General features: G+C 38.6%; 1 protein-coding gene across 2 annotated transcripts in view; it reads left to right on the top strand.

Annotated features, from left to right (window-relative positions):
- The window catches only part of UCHL3 (ubiquitin C-terminal hydrolase L3), a gene marked incomplete at both ends in the record, with an annotated part of 44,048 nt that overhangs the window by 15,556 nt on the left and 11,550 nt on the right, over positions 1–16,942 (top strand). For both annotated transcript variants that reach the window (XM_079532601.1, XM_079532602.1), the window contains one exon: positions 834–881. In XM_079532601.1, coding sequence (XP_079388727.1) covers positions 834–881 — 48 coding nt within the window. The remainder of the gene's footprint in view (positions 1–833; positions 882–16,942) is intronic.

The following is a 16,942-nucleotide window of genomic DNA, read 5'->3' on the forward strand; positions in this document are numbered from 1 at the left end:
TTGGGGCGTGATCTAGTAAATTACTTAAACAATAAGAGTTTGTGTGAGCTTGTGATCAGATAGTTGCTGCAAAAATACCTGCTTTGGTAGTTTGAAGTATTTGTACTTGCCAGCAGAGTGGACTGAAAGGACAGTCCTGCTTCCTCCGTCCATTTATGCCTTTAGCTGTAGTACACAAGGAACCAGTTCAACTGAAATATCCTTTCTCTTCCCTCGTAATTCCTGACAATTAGATGAGTGAGCCGATAGTGTGGTTAGTTGCATCATTATCAGTGCTGATTCAGAGGATGTGATGGAAGATCTAGCCATTGACAGAAGGTCAGAACAGTGCTGTTGCTCGTGATGGTAATGATCACCTGTCAAAATGAATAATGTAAGAACTTGCAAGATTGAGTTCAATTCAACCTTATTGTGACACTCTTGCAAATAAGGATGTTAAATATGACTGAGGGAAGTACTAGCAAGCAAGAATGGTAGAGATTTAATAAAATGTTCTGCGGAAATGCTGGACACAAGATGTCCAATCACAGCTTCTACCTGAGTGTTGAGTTTATTTAAGCCAGGAACTGATTCTTAACAAAACCACTGTTTTCTGTGTGTTAAAGAGCAATTACAAACTGTTACGTGTTTGAGTTGAATTGAGTCTGATGAAATTTCTCCTTGGAAGTGGAGATATTTGTTATCTAATTTCTTTACCTGTCTATTATAAGCACTGAACAAAAGAACTTACAGCTATAGCATTTGATTAAAAAGAAGAGTATACATTGATTCTTAAAGTAATATAAGTAATAATACCTTATGTAAAATCTGATTGAAATGTACTTCAATTTTAGGCAATTCGTGTCACTCATGAATCCAGTGCCCATGAAGGTCAGACTGAGGTATTCATTTTGTTTTCTTTGTTTAACACATTTGTCAATAGCTACTTTGAATGGAATATAATGGAGTTTAAAACAATCATATTAAGGACTTATTGAGAAATGAGATTATTGCTTAGTTTGCACTATTGCATCAGTCAACAGTTACGGCATAAAATGGCATTGTGGAGGAAACAAATGCACGTGAAACTTTACAGGCCTTTGTAACAATAACACAGATGATCTCTTCAGTGTTTATTTCGCTGTAGAAGAGCCAGAAATTGTGCTTTAATCAAAGTTGAGATTAGGACATTGAGACATACAATTCATAGTAACCATACAAATGAATCAACATTGCGTAAGTGTTTGAAATGTTTTCATTCAGTAAAAGAAATACTACAGAGCTCATGTTGTTTGTGTATAGATATTACTTCAGATGAATTTTCACTAATAGAAACATTCTTAAATTTTTTATCCCAAAAGATTGAGTGCCATAAAATAATACAACAAAGAAATGTAGATCTGTGTCTTGGAATAAAGAGATTTACTGTGCTTTTTGATCAGTACTACACAATGCTCCTTTATGTATGATTAAACCCTTCCTATTTTACCTGTCAACTCTGTGTATGCTCCATGTTATGCTTTGCTGTAGTTCATCAAATATGGGAACAGAGCTTCAAAAATTAAATCAGGTTTGGAAGAATCTGTGTAACACATTTATTTTTATTGAGTTGTAAGATTGATACTGAGTAAAAAACTGACCTTGGTGAAGTTTTGTGAAGGAAGGTATGTAGTGTTTTCTGTCGTGTTTTTTTTGTTTGTTTGTTTTTGATTATTTTTTGGGAGAGAGGGAAGAGTTTATTAAAGTTCCCATGGCAGTTGGTTTGTTTTCAGGCTCAAAAGCAGAGCATCTCTGTCAGTTACTGAGAAGGTATATGCAGGTTTAACAGTCGGCATTTTCTGTCTCTGTTCATACTAAGGTGGTTCTTCATCTTTCTAGTTCAGATTTCAGTATCTGTTATACAGAAGAAAAATTGATCAGGTTGTTGATAGCACTGCTTTGTCTATGACTTCAGTGGCTCACCTACTTCATTTTTGCTATTTTTGAAGTACAATGGGTGAAGTTTTTTTTCATCTTACGGCTTGTGGTGTATATTCTACACATTGCAGAAGAAAGCAAAGCAGACCTTTCTGCTTCCTCCCCCCATCCCACTATCTGGAAACCTATACCTAATCGTTCAAAATGAAGAGTGGATGGAACTTAATTGTTCTAATCATTTCTAATATTGATATTCGTCTTCCTTTACGGTGGTATGAGTTGTTTTGATTATTTTAAAACTCTTCTGAACTTTCTCTAAATTAGTCAGGGATGGTTCTGCTTTTCAATAAGATGTCTGTACAACTTCAGATTTCTCTTTGTCTTCCAAATGTGAGACTTGAAATATTCTGGTCTCTTTTCAAATAGTCCTTTTCCAGGTATTCTTGGCAGTCTCAGTAAGAGAGGTATTATGGAGAATTATGGATTCTACACATTGCTAAAGACTGAATATCTCACTTAGACACTTGTGAAACTAAAAAAACTTATTTAATTGTTCTGGGATACTGTGACATTGATCCAGGGAATACTTTGTCTATGTACTCTTACAGAAACTATGGAATGATTGAAAAAGAGGATGGAAGGGCTATATAATTCCAGAGTGACTTTATAAGGATTCAGGAAGCTTTTTAAGTAATAATAGATTCCCTTAATAAGGGACAGTTAATTTCTTAGCCTTCCTCAAATTAATTGGTTTCCTGGTTGAAGTCATGCAAGTTTTCATCTTTTTGAATAATGACAAAAGATGCTGACTTTTTTCATAATAAAAGTTTACAAGATTGTCTCAGCAAACAAAAAAAAAGTATTTAAACAAAAATACTGAATAAGTACTGACCTTGGTAATTCAATGTGGATATTCATTAGACTGGCAAAGTAGCTTTTTCCTGTCCTGTTTCTGAGGTTGAAATAGTACAATGGCTTGAATACGTGTCCTGGGACTATTTTTCTGAATACTTTTGATTCATTAACCAAAGAAGGAAGAAATAAACAAGTTGTGCTGAAGGATTTAATGGCCTGAAGATCCTGTCCTACCATAGTGTGATTGAGTTGGCAGTGAGGCCTCTCTTTTCATCTCCACAGGAGGAATTGCTTTGTTTTAAAGTAGGGTTCCTCTTAAGCAAAGCAAAATATGTGAAATGTGAATATACTGACAAACGTAATGTGCGGTTAAGCATGAGTTAATCTTATAGTCTGTTCCCTTCAGTGGAACACAAACTGTTGCTGTTTCATGTAATGATGAAGGGACTGATGAACAGCATGCCCTTGTAGATGCTGAAGTTAATGTATGCATGTCATACAAGGATGTTGACTTGTCCTGCAGGGTAAGTTTCTCACATTTTCGGATGAAGAAATAAGAGAATCTCATTCCTCCTTCATATCTTTTCCTGGGAATTTAGACTTCCTTTCAGAGCACTGGAAAGGAATATATTTTCCTTCCTAAAAATCTTGGGTTTTGTTTCGTACTTACCACCACTTAATAGCAAAGACATATTTCATACAAATCTTTCCTTTAAATAAAGTGACTTATGTAGTTGCTTATTAGTCATTGCAAACAAAAAGTCTTTTCAGGTCTCATACAGAATTAAAAATTAAGAGAGTGAACTGGCTTACTATTTCAACATGAATAACTTGGTTTGTGTAGTTCTTAAGAGCAACCTGCTCTGCAAGTAGTTCTGTGCTTCAGATAGATGTTGCATACTACTGTCAACTCAAATACTTCTGCAGACATTGCTTAAAGTCAGCAGTGAATGGAATCATTTCCCAAAAAGTAAAGTATGGCAGTCAGATTTGCTGATTTGGGTAAGAGACTACTGCTTGCTTTCAAGGTTCTGTTCTTCCTCTCTCTCCTGCAAAATGCAGTTACACCATTGGTCATTATCTTGTTGAGGGAAAAAAGAAAAAAAAAGCAAGAAATTTTCTGTAATCTTCAGATGTGAATGTTACAAAAATAGAATACTGGTGGGTTCTCCTGTGGTGATATTTCTTCTGGGCTCTGAGGTTTTTAGGATTCCACCTTTAATGCTGCTAAATGAAGTCTCTAATTGTTGATTTCTCCTTAGAATCTTGCTAAATAAGGAGTGAGCTTTTTTGTTTTTTGTTTTTTAAATCTCAATGACTTCTTTATTTTTACACTTCGCTATTGGATTTTCTGCTCTTGTTTTTGTTCCATGTACATGAGTATTTCAAACCTGTAAACAACACAGGTCTACCTAGACATAAAAGAAGAATAATATGAGTAAATCAATGCTATCTTGCCCATATCTACATATTTCATTTGTTCATTTTTTTCTTGTCTGCAGGTGGTAGGATTTATTTCTAGATTAGAACAGCTGGTCATCAGAATTATAGTTTCTGTGTTTTAGAGAAAAGTTCTAGATGAGGGGGAAAAAAAGAGGGAAAAGGAAAATAGTTATTTGACAGGGTAATAACTGTGTAATTTTGATATTAGTGAACTGCTGGGTTCAATTAGTGGTTGCTGCAAGAAAGAGAAGAGGTGCTCCTTCCACTTCTGGCATTTATCATTAATGTGTGATCTATTTAGGTGAAGTGTTATGATGAATTGCTAAGCAAATTGATTGAAATTAACAGCTATAGAGTATGGAGTATGTAGTACTCTGTCTTGATGGATTTATTAATAGGGCTTCCACCTTTCATATCTGAGATTCATTTGCCTAGTTTAAAAAGCAACAAAAAGGGCAACAATAAGCCTGTGTTCCTAGCCATTTTGTGTAATTTTTGGTAATACATTCAAGGCTCTTGTGGCTAACTAGAGACTGTGTTAGAAATAAGCATTTGAAGTAGGTTTTTTATATTAAAATGTGAGTTTTAAAGAATTTTACTTGGCTTTTGTTTTTTTCTTGTATAAACACTTTAATACTTTCTTCAACTCTTGTTATTCTTTCAAAGAGATGAAATCTTTAAGAACAGTTGAGTGGTTTTCATTTCAGTAATTAATTAATGGCTTGCAATGTAAAAAGATTATGGATTTGGATTTCTCTCTTAGGCCACATTTGGACCAGTTTTTATTCAATTTTTGTGTTAACACTGCTGGATTTTTTGGCTCCATGATTTTACTTCTTTACTACACTAAAATAAATAGATAAAACAGTGATACAGATATTTATCTGTTTAAATAAGATAGGGCTGTTTAAAATGATTTGAAAGTAACAAGCAGGAAAATCTGTGAATAATTTTTCTGGAGAAGCATGGTGTTGATCTTATGGATTTTAAGGGTGATTTGATTCTTGTCATGTGTTCCACTGCCAATCTGAAGGAGGGCAATTAATTTAAGACTGTTGCAACATTCTTTCTCTTGCCATTTATGATGCTGGAACTTACTCCTTCTCAAATGTCTGTTATTTCATATCTGAAGGTGCCTAAAAATGGTCTATATGCTTTTGATAAAGCTGGACAGATCCCGTGGCATATGACAGGGGTTTCCAGCATCAGCTTTGAGCAGAAGTTGTAGACTTTTTTTTCTTTTTAAATCTGTTTCTTTTGTTGATTCTTTTGGTAGGGATGACAGCCATGCTCCAAAAGGCAACAAAAATTCATTACCTGCTTTTTTTTCTATTTTTTTATAAACCTTTTGCCTCTCTCACTCCTGAAAGGCGGCTGTTGATGACACCAATACAGTTGTTAACTACTCAAGTAGTTAATGGGTAGTCTTTGTTTTTTTCCTAATTTTTTGGTTGGGCACATACTTCTGTTCTTAATGCCTCAAATGTCTGAAGATAATGAAAGACATTATAGAATCATAGAATGACCTGGGTTGAAAAGGGCCACAATGATGATCTATTTTCAACCCTCCTGCTATGTGCAGAGTGCCAACCACCAGACCAGGCTGCCCAGAGCCACATCCAGCCTGGCCATGAGTGCCTCCAGGAATGGGGCAAGCACAACCTCTCTGGGCAACCTGTTCCACTGCATCACCACCTTCTGTGTGGAAAAACTTCCTCCTAATATCTAACCTAAACCTCCCCTGTCTCAGTTTAAGGCCATTCCCCCTTGTCTTATCACTATCCACCCTTGTAAACAGCCTTCCCCCTCCCTTGAAGTATTGGAAGATAACCTGCTCCTTTGGAGAACTGCACAGTCTTTTAAGCTGGACCTTATATTGTCACATCTCGCTGAGCAGTAGTTTCTTTTTTGTTCTTGCAGTACCCTCTTCTGCAGTTCAGAAACTGCTGAAACCTTGAGCTACCACAAATCTTAACACTTCTGATATCCTCTTATAACAATTATTCAAAAACAATAAAAAGAATGCAATCCGTGGATGCTAGAGAATCCATGTAAACCATCCAATTGGCAGTGATCGTTAATGAAGAAGTTGCATATTTCCCCTTATAATCTAAGGAGAAAAGAAACGATATACACAGATCCAGATCATTTGCTATGGTAACTTTGAAAAGCTGTTCTAGCTAGAAATTATCTATAGTGATACTTGAAATAAATTACCTTCTTAATATATGGCTGTAATAATGTGGGTAAAAGAACAAAAAGTTCTACTTATGTGTTGCTAACATCCATATCAGCTACTTCACAATCAACTGCAGTTTGGTTCTGTAGTGCAGAAAAAGGCAAACTATAGCATATGAAATGTATTTTAAAATTCTAATTGGCCCTTGGCCAATGAATAAAATTTAGAGAGTGATCTGCATTTAGCGTCTGCTTTTCTGAATGCTTTAACATGCTTAAGTCTTGTTCAAATCCTGTATAGGTAATTGTATATGAAGTTTTGGCCAGCTGCGTGTCTGTGACAATTTGAAATTGTTCTGTATTATCAGGTTACCTTCGGAAAACAAAAACAAAATGCAACTAACTGTCTTCTGTCAGCTTCATGAAACAGCTTGTTCTATGGTCTTGTAGGAGCTAATGGCGTCAGAGAAGTGCCAGAAGCAAACTCATGGAGCTTAACAAACTAGACTTGCATCAGCTTTTGCTGACATAGGCAGCAAATACTCAAATAGTTGTAGAGTTACATAATTGATGACCTGTTTGTGCAAAATCAAGGTATTGCTGAATGCTTACATATGGCTTTCCTTATCACTTTTTGTTTTAAAATTCAAACTTTTTTGTGTGTCTTCTGGTATTTGTGGCATGTAGAAACACTTCCCACATTTAAGACTGAGTGTGTTTTGGACAGGGAAGTTTTAGCAATGCATTAGTGCTTAGCAGCACATGATTTGTAGTATTTAGAAAGGTTACTTCTTTAAATGTTATTCCAGCATAGCCCAGAATAATGTTTCAAGCAAACAAATAAATGCAAGTTGATTTGTTTAAAGGCCACTTGAAATGCCTATGTATTTGATACTGGTTGGAAAATAATAAGAGCTTCTGATATCAGTGATCTAAATTCTTAGGAGAAAATTAGGAGCCTCTAGGATTACTGTTACTACTGTTACTTTTTTTTTCTTTTTTTTTTTTTTTTTTTCTGCTTTTTCCTTACAGGATATTGAGGCTGTCCAAGTCAGTGAAGTTTTATATATAGTATTTCAGTTAGTAGCTATTATGTAAGAGAGAAGAGAACAGAACTGGAATATAAAATATATCAGCTGTCTCTAGGAGCAGAGAACACACTGCCTTTGATTCTGTAACATCTCCTCCTTGTTCTTTTTTGTATACTGTGTATGCGTGTTTACCATCTTACAGCTCTGGCTACCAGAACTGTCTGCGTGGCCACATGAGGCTCTGAAATGAGAAGATTGAGGTGGTGCGCTTGAGCTGCCAGCTCAAATGAAAGCAGCATTCTTGCACCTCATTGGACTGCTATGAAAAAAAAAAAAAAACCCCTTAACTTTTCGAAAACAAAACTGGTGTCTGGCTGTCAGAGTTAAGAACTAGTCTCAGATGTTCACCAAAAACAGAAATAGTTGTGCCCACCAGCATTCATAAGTATGAGCAAGAATGTTTTTCACATGAATTGAAATTGGTGGCACTCAAAAAACTACCCCAGCTTGACTTCTTCCATAACTTGAACTGTAACTGCCAACTGTAGTCTGTAAACTTGTTTAGTGTGTCCTGAAAACTATAATCTTGCTTGGAATGCACTAAGTTAGACTTTGATCACAGTTAACAGTCGTTAGCTTTGTTCTCAACTGCTGTAAAACTTGAACTTTCAAAGATCTCTGGCTCCCTGTGGGATTAGAATTTATTGATAGAGCAGAAGTATAAAGGAGCTTCCCTTTCATTTTTGCCAGGAACATATGGGACTGATTTTTTTTTTTTTAAATAGCCCATATTCCTCAGTGTTTCTTCTGAATAATCCATACAATCTTGTAAAGAAACACTTGCATTTCTGGAGAATATAAAAACAATTATGCAAATGCTTCTAAGATGATTTTTGTCTATGCTAGCATTCTGTAAAGTCAGTGACGCTGCCTATAGCTTTTTCTTTTTTCAGCTTATGCAGCAAGAAGTGTAAAAATAAGTATACTAGAGTAGTGTGAAAAGGTTTTGGAAATTATATTTGGTTAGGCTTTGACTTATGGCATTACCCTGTATGACTTGTGTGTCAGTCTTGGAGACATGCATCAATCTGTTTCCTGTACTGTTCTGAGCAAATAACTAAGAAGTTATTAATACGGCATTGCTCTGAACTGAGCCTTATGCTTAATTATGAAGTTTGTACAGAGGAACTCTGCTTCTTAGGATTAAATAAAACTATAGAGGATATTCGCACCCATAAATTAGCTGGTGAATTCAAATAGCAAGAGAAATGGTGAACAAGTGAAAGTAGCAAAATGTTTCTACGGTTTTACATCTCACATGTCTCCAATCCATATCATTCTGGTGCTGTTCCTGCACTATATGTATCAGAGAGAGTAAGTAGCAGGTTCTAGACATTCTTGCTCACTGGCACCTTGCAGGCTCCTTATGACAGGTAGTGGTTGACTTCACACTCGAGATTTTTTCCTCAGGCAGCAGAGAAACTGATCTGTCTCTCTTTATCCAATCACTAATCCAGGAGGAAAAAAAAAAAAAGCAGAATGAACTTATCATCTTTGAGACAGTTACCACTATACTCATACAGCTGGAGCTAGTTGGTTGGTTAAAATTACTCGGGCAACTAATGTTGCATCAAGCTGCTTTCCTCTAGGAAGGATACTAAAAATATGTACTTGGGTGTGCAACAGTGCTGTTTGGTTGATTTTAAGAAAAAATATCTTTCAGAGTAAAAGCTGTTTAAAAAACGTAGTTAATCAGGATTTTACAGAGCTCCCCAAAGTTTGGATCTTTTTGTAAATCTACTAATTTTTGATCACAGAAGTCACCATTGTGATAATCTAGCTTGACTTTTGCCTAACATAGGCCATAGAACTTAAATATAGGACTTGAGAGACAGATAAATTATAACTAATTTTGGAAAGGCTTTTTGGGTGCTCTGATCTCAGCAGTCTTGCTTGTATTTAAGCTATGTCTTTATCCATATGTTTAGATAAGTAATAGTCTCAGAATACTGTCCATCTTAATCCCTTATTGAAATGACATAAAGAATACTGTGAAGATTTTCTCCTTACTGGTTGCAGAAACACTCATTAAATGTACTGGTGCAAAAGTTGTTCAGCTGGCAGGTATAGTCCAATTCAGTTTGAAAACTAGTCACACTTTCAATACGTATTAATGCTGATAATAGATCCTTGAACACTAAACATCATGAACCTTGATTTCCTGTCAGTTTGTATGTTGTGCAGGACTGCATTGTATATAATGAAGTTTTAGTTAGGAAATAAGGCCTTTCCTGCATCTGAGGTTTTCATATCTCCTGCTTGTGTGAATTCTGTTGGTGTGCTGTTGCAGATGAGCTCATAATCCACCCAGAGGTCGACAAGAATCTACTTCTGGGATACTTCCTTTGACAGGCTTATTTTCAGTGTTCTGGATGTTCATCTTTTTAAAAAAGCTGGGAGGAAACTAACATCCTTCAAGAGTGCGACCAAAACAGGCTTAATAAAGATGTTAAAGAAGTGAAGGAAGGAAGAGAAGAAGGATCTTTTCAGACTCTGTAATGTGTAGATTTAATTTGGATATGGAAAAATACTAAGATCATTGACTTTTAAGAAAGAAAAACATGCTCTGCATTGCACATTGTATTGCAATACAGATTCTTTAATATACTGTGTTTAATCCAATCATGAGCAAGTTACTTAAGCAAAGCAAAGAAGGCCTCAGAAGGTGGTGGAAAAATGATATATATGAAATATCATTTGTGAATATAATCTTAAAGCTAAGATAACTCTTATGTTGCCCTTTTGGCTGGAAAAGTTGCATTTTTTTTAGTGCCTTCTCAACATTCCTCCTTCTCTACTACATGGCTTACTGTGCATGTACTATGTAATGTGGCTACAAGCAGTTTATTGGGCAGAATTGTTGTGTGCTTATAGATCAACTCAACTGAGCATGTGCAGGACATATGACGGGGCCTCTGATCCCTGGGCTGTGCATATGTCTAATTGTGGAAACAAAGACCAGGGCTAACTGTTTTTTATCTCCTCCTATTTCCAAAGCTTCTAGTGATGATGATATGCAGTCAGACCTCCTTTGATCTCTGTCCCAGCTCAACTAGCATTTGTATCCACACAGTGGTAGTACCTTAAAATGGAGGAAAGAAGAAAGCCCTGGTCCCTGTATAGTTTGTCAGTTGACAGACAAGGATCCCTCCCTAGAGGCTGAAAGAGGAAGATGCATAAGCTTTCCACTAAAGGAGTGCCCTGAACTTCAAGATCATAGATGGACAAATTTTCGTAACCAGTAGGAAATTAATCAGTAATAAATATTTCTACTTGGAAAGAAATGATTGCAATGGCAAACCCTGCTCAATCCTGTCAGATCTTCAGTGTGTTACACACAAACTGAGATACTTGTCTGGACTGAGCAGACAGATTGTCTTTCTAAAGTCTGATAGATTTGGGCATGAGCTGGGACTGGAGCTACTCAGCATTATTAAATATGTGCATTTTTAAACTTGCACAGTTCTTGGACCTCTGGAAACTTTACAGCATGAGTTTCCTTGAGACCTTAAGATTTAAATGGTTCTAAGCTTTATTAGCAGCTATACAAAGAAATAAGTTACAGAGTGGAGCAGAAATTGATTTCCTAAACCTTCTTTTTGGACTTTTAATTTCTTAGTAATGTATTTTTGTGTTATGGACTACTAATGTGTTTACTGGTTTATCTGACAATAACATTGAATTCTATTTCAGGCTTTTTCTTTTACCACTTCAAATATCTGAGATGTTACGATTTTCAGCACTAAAGCATGCTCATGTGATTTTTTTTTTTCATCTTGTGAAGTTAGTTTCTTTTCTCTGCAGTTTGCTAGCTGTTAGTGAGTATTGTCTGAATAGAATGTTCAAGGTTCTGATTTGTCTTCCACATTTTAAATTAAATGTGACATATACTGCTTTGTGTCCTTTATTTGATGATGTATATTTAGCATTAATTTCATACTAATACTGTCATGTAGTTCTGTTGTAATATATGTATTTTTAATATTCAGTTGCAAATAATTTCAGCTGACAAAAGCTTAATTTATGCTTATTATTAAAGCAGAGAATGGAATTTTATGGCTATTATAGAGTTGTTAATTACATAGAATCCAGTATTAACTTTGCTTTGGCAGAATTCCCATTTGCTGTCTGTTGAAATTTCAGTCTTGCAATGCAGAAGTACATTTTCAGTGGAGAGAGTGTTTCTCTTTGTCTGATTGACCTCACAAGGGGTCAATCAGACAAAGACAAACCAGTATAGTAATTAAAAGTTAAAAAGTTTCCATGAATGGAATGTTAAAATGAGGAAGAGTACTCATCTGGAAATAAAAAGGCATTGGTAGTATTTGCTTTATGTTATAATGTGAATTGTATTTTATTCAATTTATATAATATGTACGCTGTTTTTTTTTAACTACCTCATCTCTTTTGGGGTCATTTTAGTTAAGGGGTGTTTTTAATATGTTCTCATTATTTTAACATTATTAACTACAAAAGAAAAATTAAGCATTGTCATTAAGAATGGTAGGAGTGTGGAATTATGGTAAATGTGTTGACAAAATCAAAAACTCCATAAAAACATATTTCATAATTTTGGTCATCTCTGGGCTATTAAATATAAAGATTGATGGTGTTCAAACTGTTACTGATAGTTTCTAAGCAGTTAAACTAAGAGTACTGAATTTTTTTCATAGAAAAAATAATCAGCATCGGTGGAATGCATCAAAGCCAGGGTGAATTCCTTTTCTCAACAGATCTTCAATTTTATTTCTTTCACTGCTTCCAAGTAAGCAGTTGTTATATTGCAGTTTCCATGAAGACTGACACCCTTGTCTATTTTGATAGCAGAAGCTTACCAAATAGTAAAACATAATCTGGTGCTTGTTATCTTTTATCACAAACTTCTGGTTAGCATTAACTCTTTAAATTTCTGTCCTGCTGTGTGTTTTAATCTTATGGTGCCCTCTGAAAGTTGGGAGTCTGTCAAATGTGGGGTGATCTTGGAGCTGTGGCTTACAGGTCTTAACAGTCATCTTTTGAAATTTTCTTAGGCAAGCTGATCTTGAATTGTTCTAAAACCACCTGTTATGTTACCTAAATATAAAAGATCTCATTTTAAATCACTTCATGTAATTTGGGGAAAAGAAAAAAAGAAAAAAATAACAACAACAACCCCCCCCCCCCAAAGACATGGTACAAGTGTCTAATGGCTATTATACTTCATCTGTAAGTTTCTGACTCTTGAAAGTGTTGTCAAAGCTAAATTCTTCTTCCTTCTATAGTTACAGTTTGGATTGGAGACTTAATCCTTGTACTCTCCTGCAGTGGTACTGAGATTCAGAATGCCTGAGAATAAGAACTGGGGGAAAAAATTCTGGAGAACTTGATTCTGTGGACAGGCTATGAGACTTAATGCTTCTTGCTTATCTTTGAACCCTAAAAGTCCTGCTGTACTTGTGCTTGTTCTTCGTGAAGAATTCTTATGTCTGTCCTTGTGTTATGAGAGCAGCAATATGGGAATAGAAAGAAGTAATTCATTGTCTCACTCCTGACGGGGAAAAAAAAAAAAAAGAAAATTGAACAAGGAAAAAGGTGAAATGCTTCAAAAATGCTGCAAATAAGTAAATGGTTTTGACTGGTGTTTATGCTTTGATTAAACAAAATGAAAATCAGTTTTTCAGAGAAATCTACCTACTGCTCAGTTACTAAAATTTAACATTGTTCTGCTGAGTAAATAATGTGGGACACATCGCAGTGAATGGCAGTGGCCAGTCTGCAACTTCAATGCATTCATGAGCAGCTGGCATCTCAGCCCAGCTGAGTGGGGTATTTAATCAACAGATATGTTTTCTTGTGGAGCCCTGCAAGGATTGCTTATAAGACCCACAGCTCTAAACAATTTCTATCAGTGATACAGAAGGCAACATAAAATTACAAGTTAAAATCTATTGTCAATGTGAAGATCAATAGATAGTAAGTCAATGGTGAGCACAAGACATCACAGCATAGTCTGTGTTGCCTTCCAGATTAGCTTCAAAGAGTATTTTTCTGAGGCTGAATTAATCTATGTAATTATCACAAAAAAGAAGTTTATTTCCAGAGAGAAAGTGAGGGATTCTCTGACAGACTGAATCATATAATTGCAAGGTTGGAAACGGCCTACAAGATCATCTAGTCCAACCGTCCTCCCATTACCGTTACTATCACAAGATATTAAACCATATCTCGTAGCTCCTCATCCAGATACCTCTTGAACACTGCCAGGCACAGTGACTCCATTCCAGTGCCTGACCACTCTCTGAGAGAAAAAGTTCTTCCTTATGTCTAATCTAAACCTCCTCTGGTACAACTTGTGGCTGTTTCCTTGGGTCTAGTTTGCTGCCTGGGAGAAGAGGCCAAAACCCTACTCATCACAGCCTCCCTTCAGGAAGTTGTAGAGTGCAATCACGTCTCCTCTGAGCCTCCTCTTCTCCAGACTAAACAATTCCAACTCCCTCAGCAGCTCCTCATAAGACTTGTGCTCCAGACTCTCACCAGTTTCGTTGCCCTTCTCTGGACACATTCCAGGGTCTCAGTGTCTTTCTTGTAGTGAGGGGCCCAAAATTGAACACTACTGTGTTCAGTACTCTCGAGATGTGGCCTCACCAGTGCTGAGTAGAGGGGGATGATCACCTCCCTGCTCCTGCTGGCCACACTATTTCTAATGCAGGCCAGGATGCTGTTGGCCCTCTTGGCCACCTGGGTACACTGTCGGCTCATGTTCAGCTGAGCATCAACCAGCACCCCCAGGTCCCTTTCCTCTTCACAGTCATCCAGCCACTTAGCCCCCAGCCTGTAGCGCTGCAAGAGGTTGTTGTGGCCAAAGTGCAGGACCTGGCACTTGGCCTTGTTGAACCTCATCCCATTCACCTTGGCCCAGCGATCCAGCTTATCCAGATCCCTCTGCAGGGCCTCCCTACCCTCAGGCAGATCAACACCACCTCTCAGCTTGGTGTCATATACAAACTTACTGAGGGTACACTCAATCCCCTCTTCTAGGTCATCAGTAAGGATATTAAACAAGATGGACCCCAGTACTGACCCCTGGCGGACACCACTTGAAACGGATCACCAGCTGGACTTCATCAACCACTATCCGTTGGGCACGGCCCTCTAGCCAGTTCCTTACCCAAAGAAGGGTATACCTGTCCAGGCCGCAGGCAGCCAGTTTCCCCAGAAGAAGCCTGTGAGAGACCGTTTCACGGTGTCAAAGACTTTGCTGAAGTCTAGGTAGACTACATCAACAGCCTTTCCCTCATCTACCAGACTAGTCACCCAGTCATAGAAGGAGATGAGGTTGCTCAAGCACAACCTGCCTTTCATGAACCCGTGCTGGCTGGGCCTGATCCCCTGGACACCACGCACGTGCCATGTGATCTCACCCAAGATGATTTGCTCCATGACTTTCCCTGGTACCGAGGTCAGGCTGATAGGCCTGTAGTTCCCTGGATCCTCCTTATGACCCTTCTTGTAGATGGGAGTCACATTGGCAAGCCTCCAATCCTCTGGGACCTCTCGAGGCAACCAGGAGCACAGGTGGATGGCAGAAAGTGGCTCTGCAATCACCACCGCCAGCTCCCTCAGCACCCGAGGGTGCAGCCCATCCGATCCCATGGACTTGTGGCAGTCCAGGTGGAGGAGGAGCTCTCTAAATGTCTCCACCTGAATCACCAGCAGTGTATTCTGTGTAGCACTCCAGACTTCCAGATCAGGGCGTAAAGTGCCCTGAGGATAACTAATCTGCCTATTAAAGACAGGTGTAAAGGCGGCATTGAGGACTTCAGCCTTCTCCTTATCCTCAATGGTCACATTCACAGCTGCATCAAGTAAAGGATAGAAATTCTCCCTGGTTCTTCTCTTATCGTTGATATATTTATGAAAGGATTTCTTATTCTCTTTTACTGCAGTGGCCAATCTGAGTTCAAGTTGGGCTTTTGCCTTCCTAACTTCCTCCCGGCATACCTTAGCAACCTCCTTGTAATCTCCCCAAGTAGCCTGTCCCTTCTTCCAGAGGACACAGACTCTCTTTTTTTTCTGGAGTCTCAACAACAGTTCCTGGTTCATCCACACTGGTCTTCTTCCCCTACAGCTTGCTGTATGGCATTCAGGGACAGCCTGTTCTTGTGCCTTTAAGATTTCCATCTTGAGGAGCGTCCAGGCTTCCTGGACCCCTTACTGCTTCAGGAGTGACTCCCAAGGGACCCCTGCAACAAGCATTCTGAACAGGTCAAAGTCTGCCCCCTGGTAGTTCAAGCTAACAGTTTTGCCAGTCACCCTTCTGACATCTCCCAGAACAGAGAATTCTACAATTTCATGGTTGCTCTGCCCAAGACATTCCCAACCTTCACATCTCCCACCAGTCCTTCAGTGTTAGTGAAGAGCAGCTCTAGCAGGGCAACACCCCTGGTAGGCTCTCGTACCAGCTGTGTAAGGAAGCTATCTTCCACGCCCTCTAGAAATCTCTTGGTCTGCTTCCTCTGCACTGTATTATATTTCCAGCGTATATCAGGGAAGTTGAAGTCTCTCATGAGAACGAGTGCTGGCAGTAGCGCAATTTCTGTAAGCTTAGTGGGAGCTGGGGAAGCAGGGTAGGCAGGCGGGGGGGCTCCCGTGACACCAAGTTGGGACTCTTTTCCAACTCTCCTCATCTGTCAGGTCTGCCTGACTGTGACAAGGCGGGGGGGTCAACCACTTTTCTGTGGGTATCTCCCTCACACCCTTCCCTTTGACACACCAGTGAGTCACTCCAGCAGTCGATCTCCCACTCATATTCCCTCACCTCCTTCTTGAGCTCTACTATCAGGCTGAGCAGCTCATCCACCTGTTCACACCTCACACAGGTGGAATCCCTGCTATCCTCCCTGGGCGGCAGCAGGCTCAGGCATTCCTTGCAGATGAAGACCTGAACAGCCACATTTCTGGGCAGTTTCTCCATCTGGGTTGCCACAGTTTTCTTGGAATAAGCCCACTGTCTGGTGGTAACATGTTTAGGCCTGCAGTCTCAGAGACTGTCAGGAGGAGAGCTGGTTTCCTGAGCAAGGAGGGACAACACCTAGTTCCTCACCACTTGACCCACTTCCCACACCCACAGCTGCAGCACTGTATGGACGGCGCAGACTATGCTCACTCACTGACCCATTCTCAGTGGGTAGTAACAGTAGTTACTCACCTGCTGTGCTCTCCGAGATTATTTAAAGCTTATCACCAGGTGCCAAGGGCAGGTGATGACACATTTGTAGGGTGTTTAAACTCTGCTGCTAATGTGCCAGCTCCATCTCTGCTCACTTAGTAGCTTGCCCACAAGCTGCTAGCCCCTTAGCACAGGTGTAGCACTATTGCTGGCTTCAAAAAAAAATGCCTTAAAAATAGCTTTTTTGTTGGCCTTCAGATCCCTTGCTCAGTGCAGTCTTACCTGGTTTGAATCTAGTCTGTGCAGCAAAATGAAGATGACACAGAGGATT

The sequence above is a fragment of the Tetrao urogallus genome, assembly GCF_951394365.1.
Source record: "Tetrao urogallus genome assembly, chromosome: 1".
Taxonomy (NCBI): Eukaryota; Metazoa; Chordata; class Aves; order Galliformes; family Phasianidae; genus Tetrao; species Tetrao urogallus.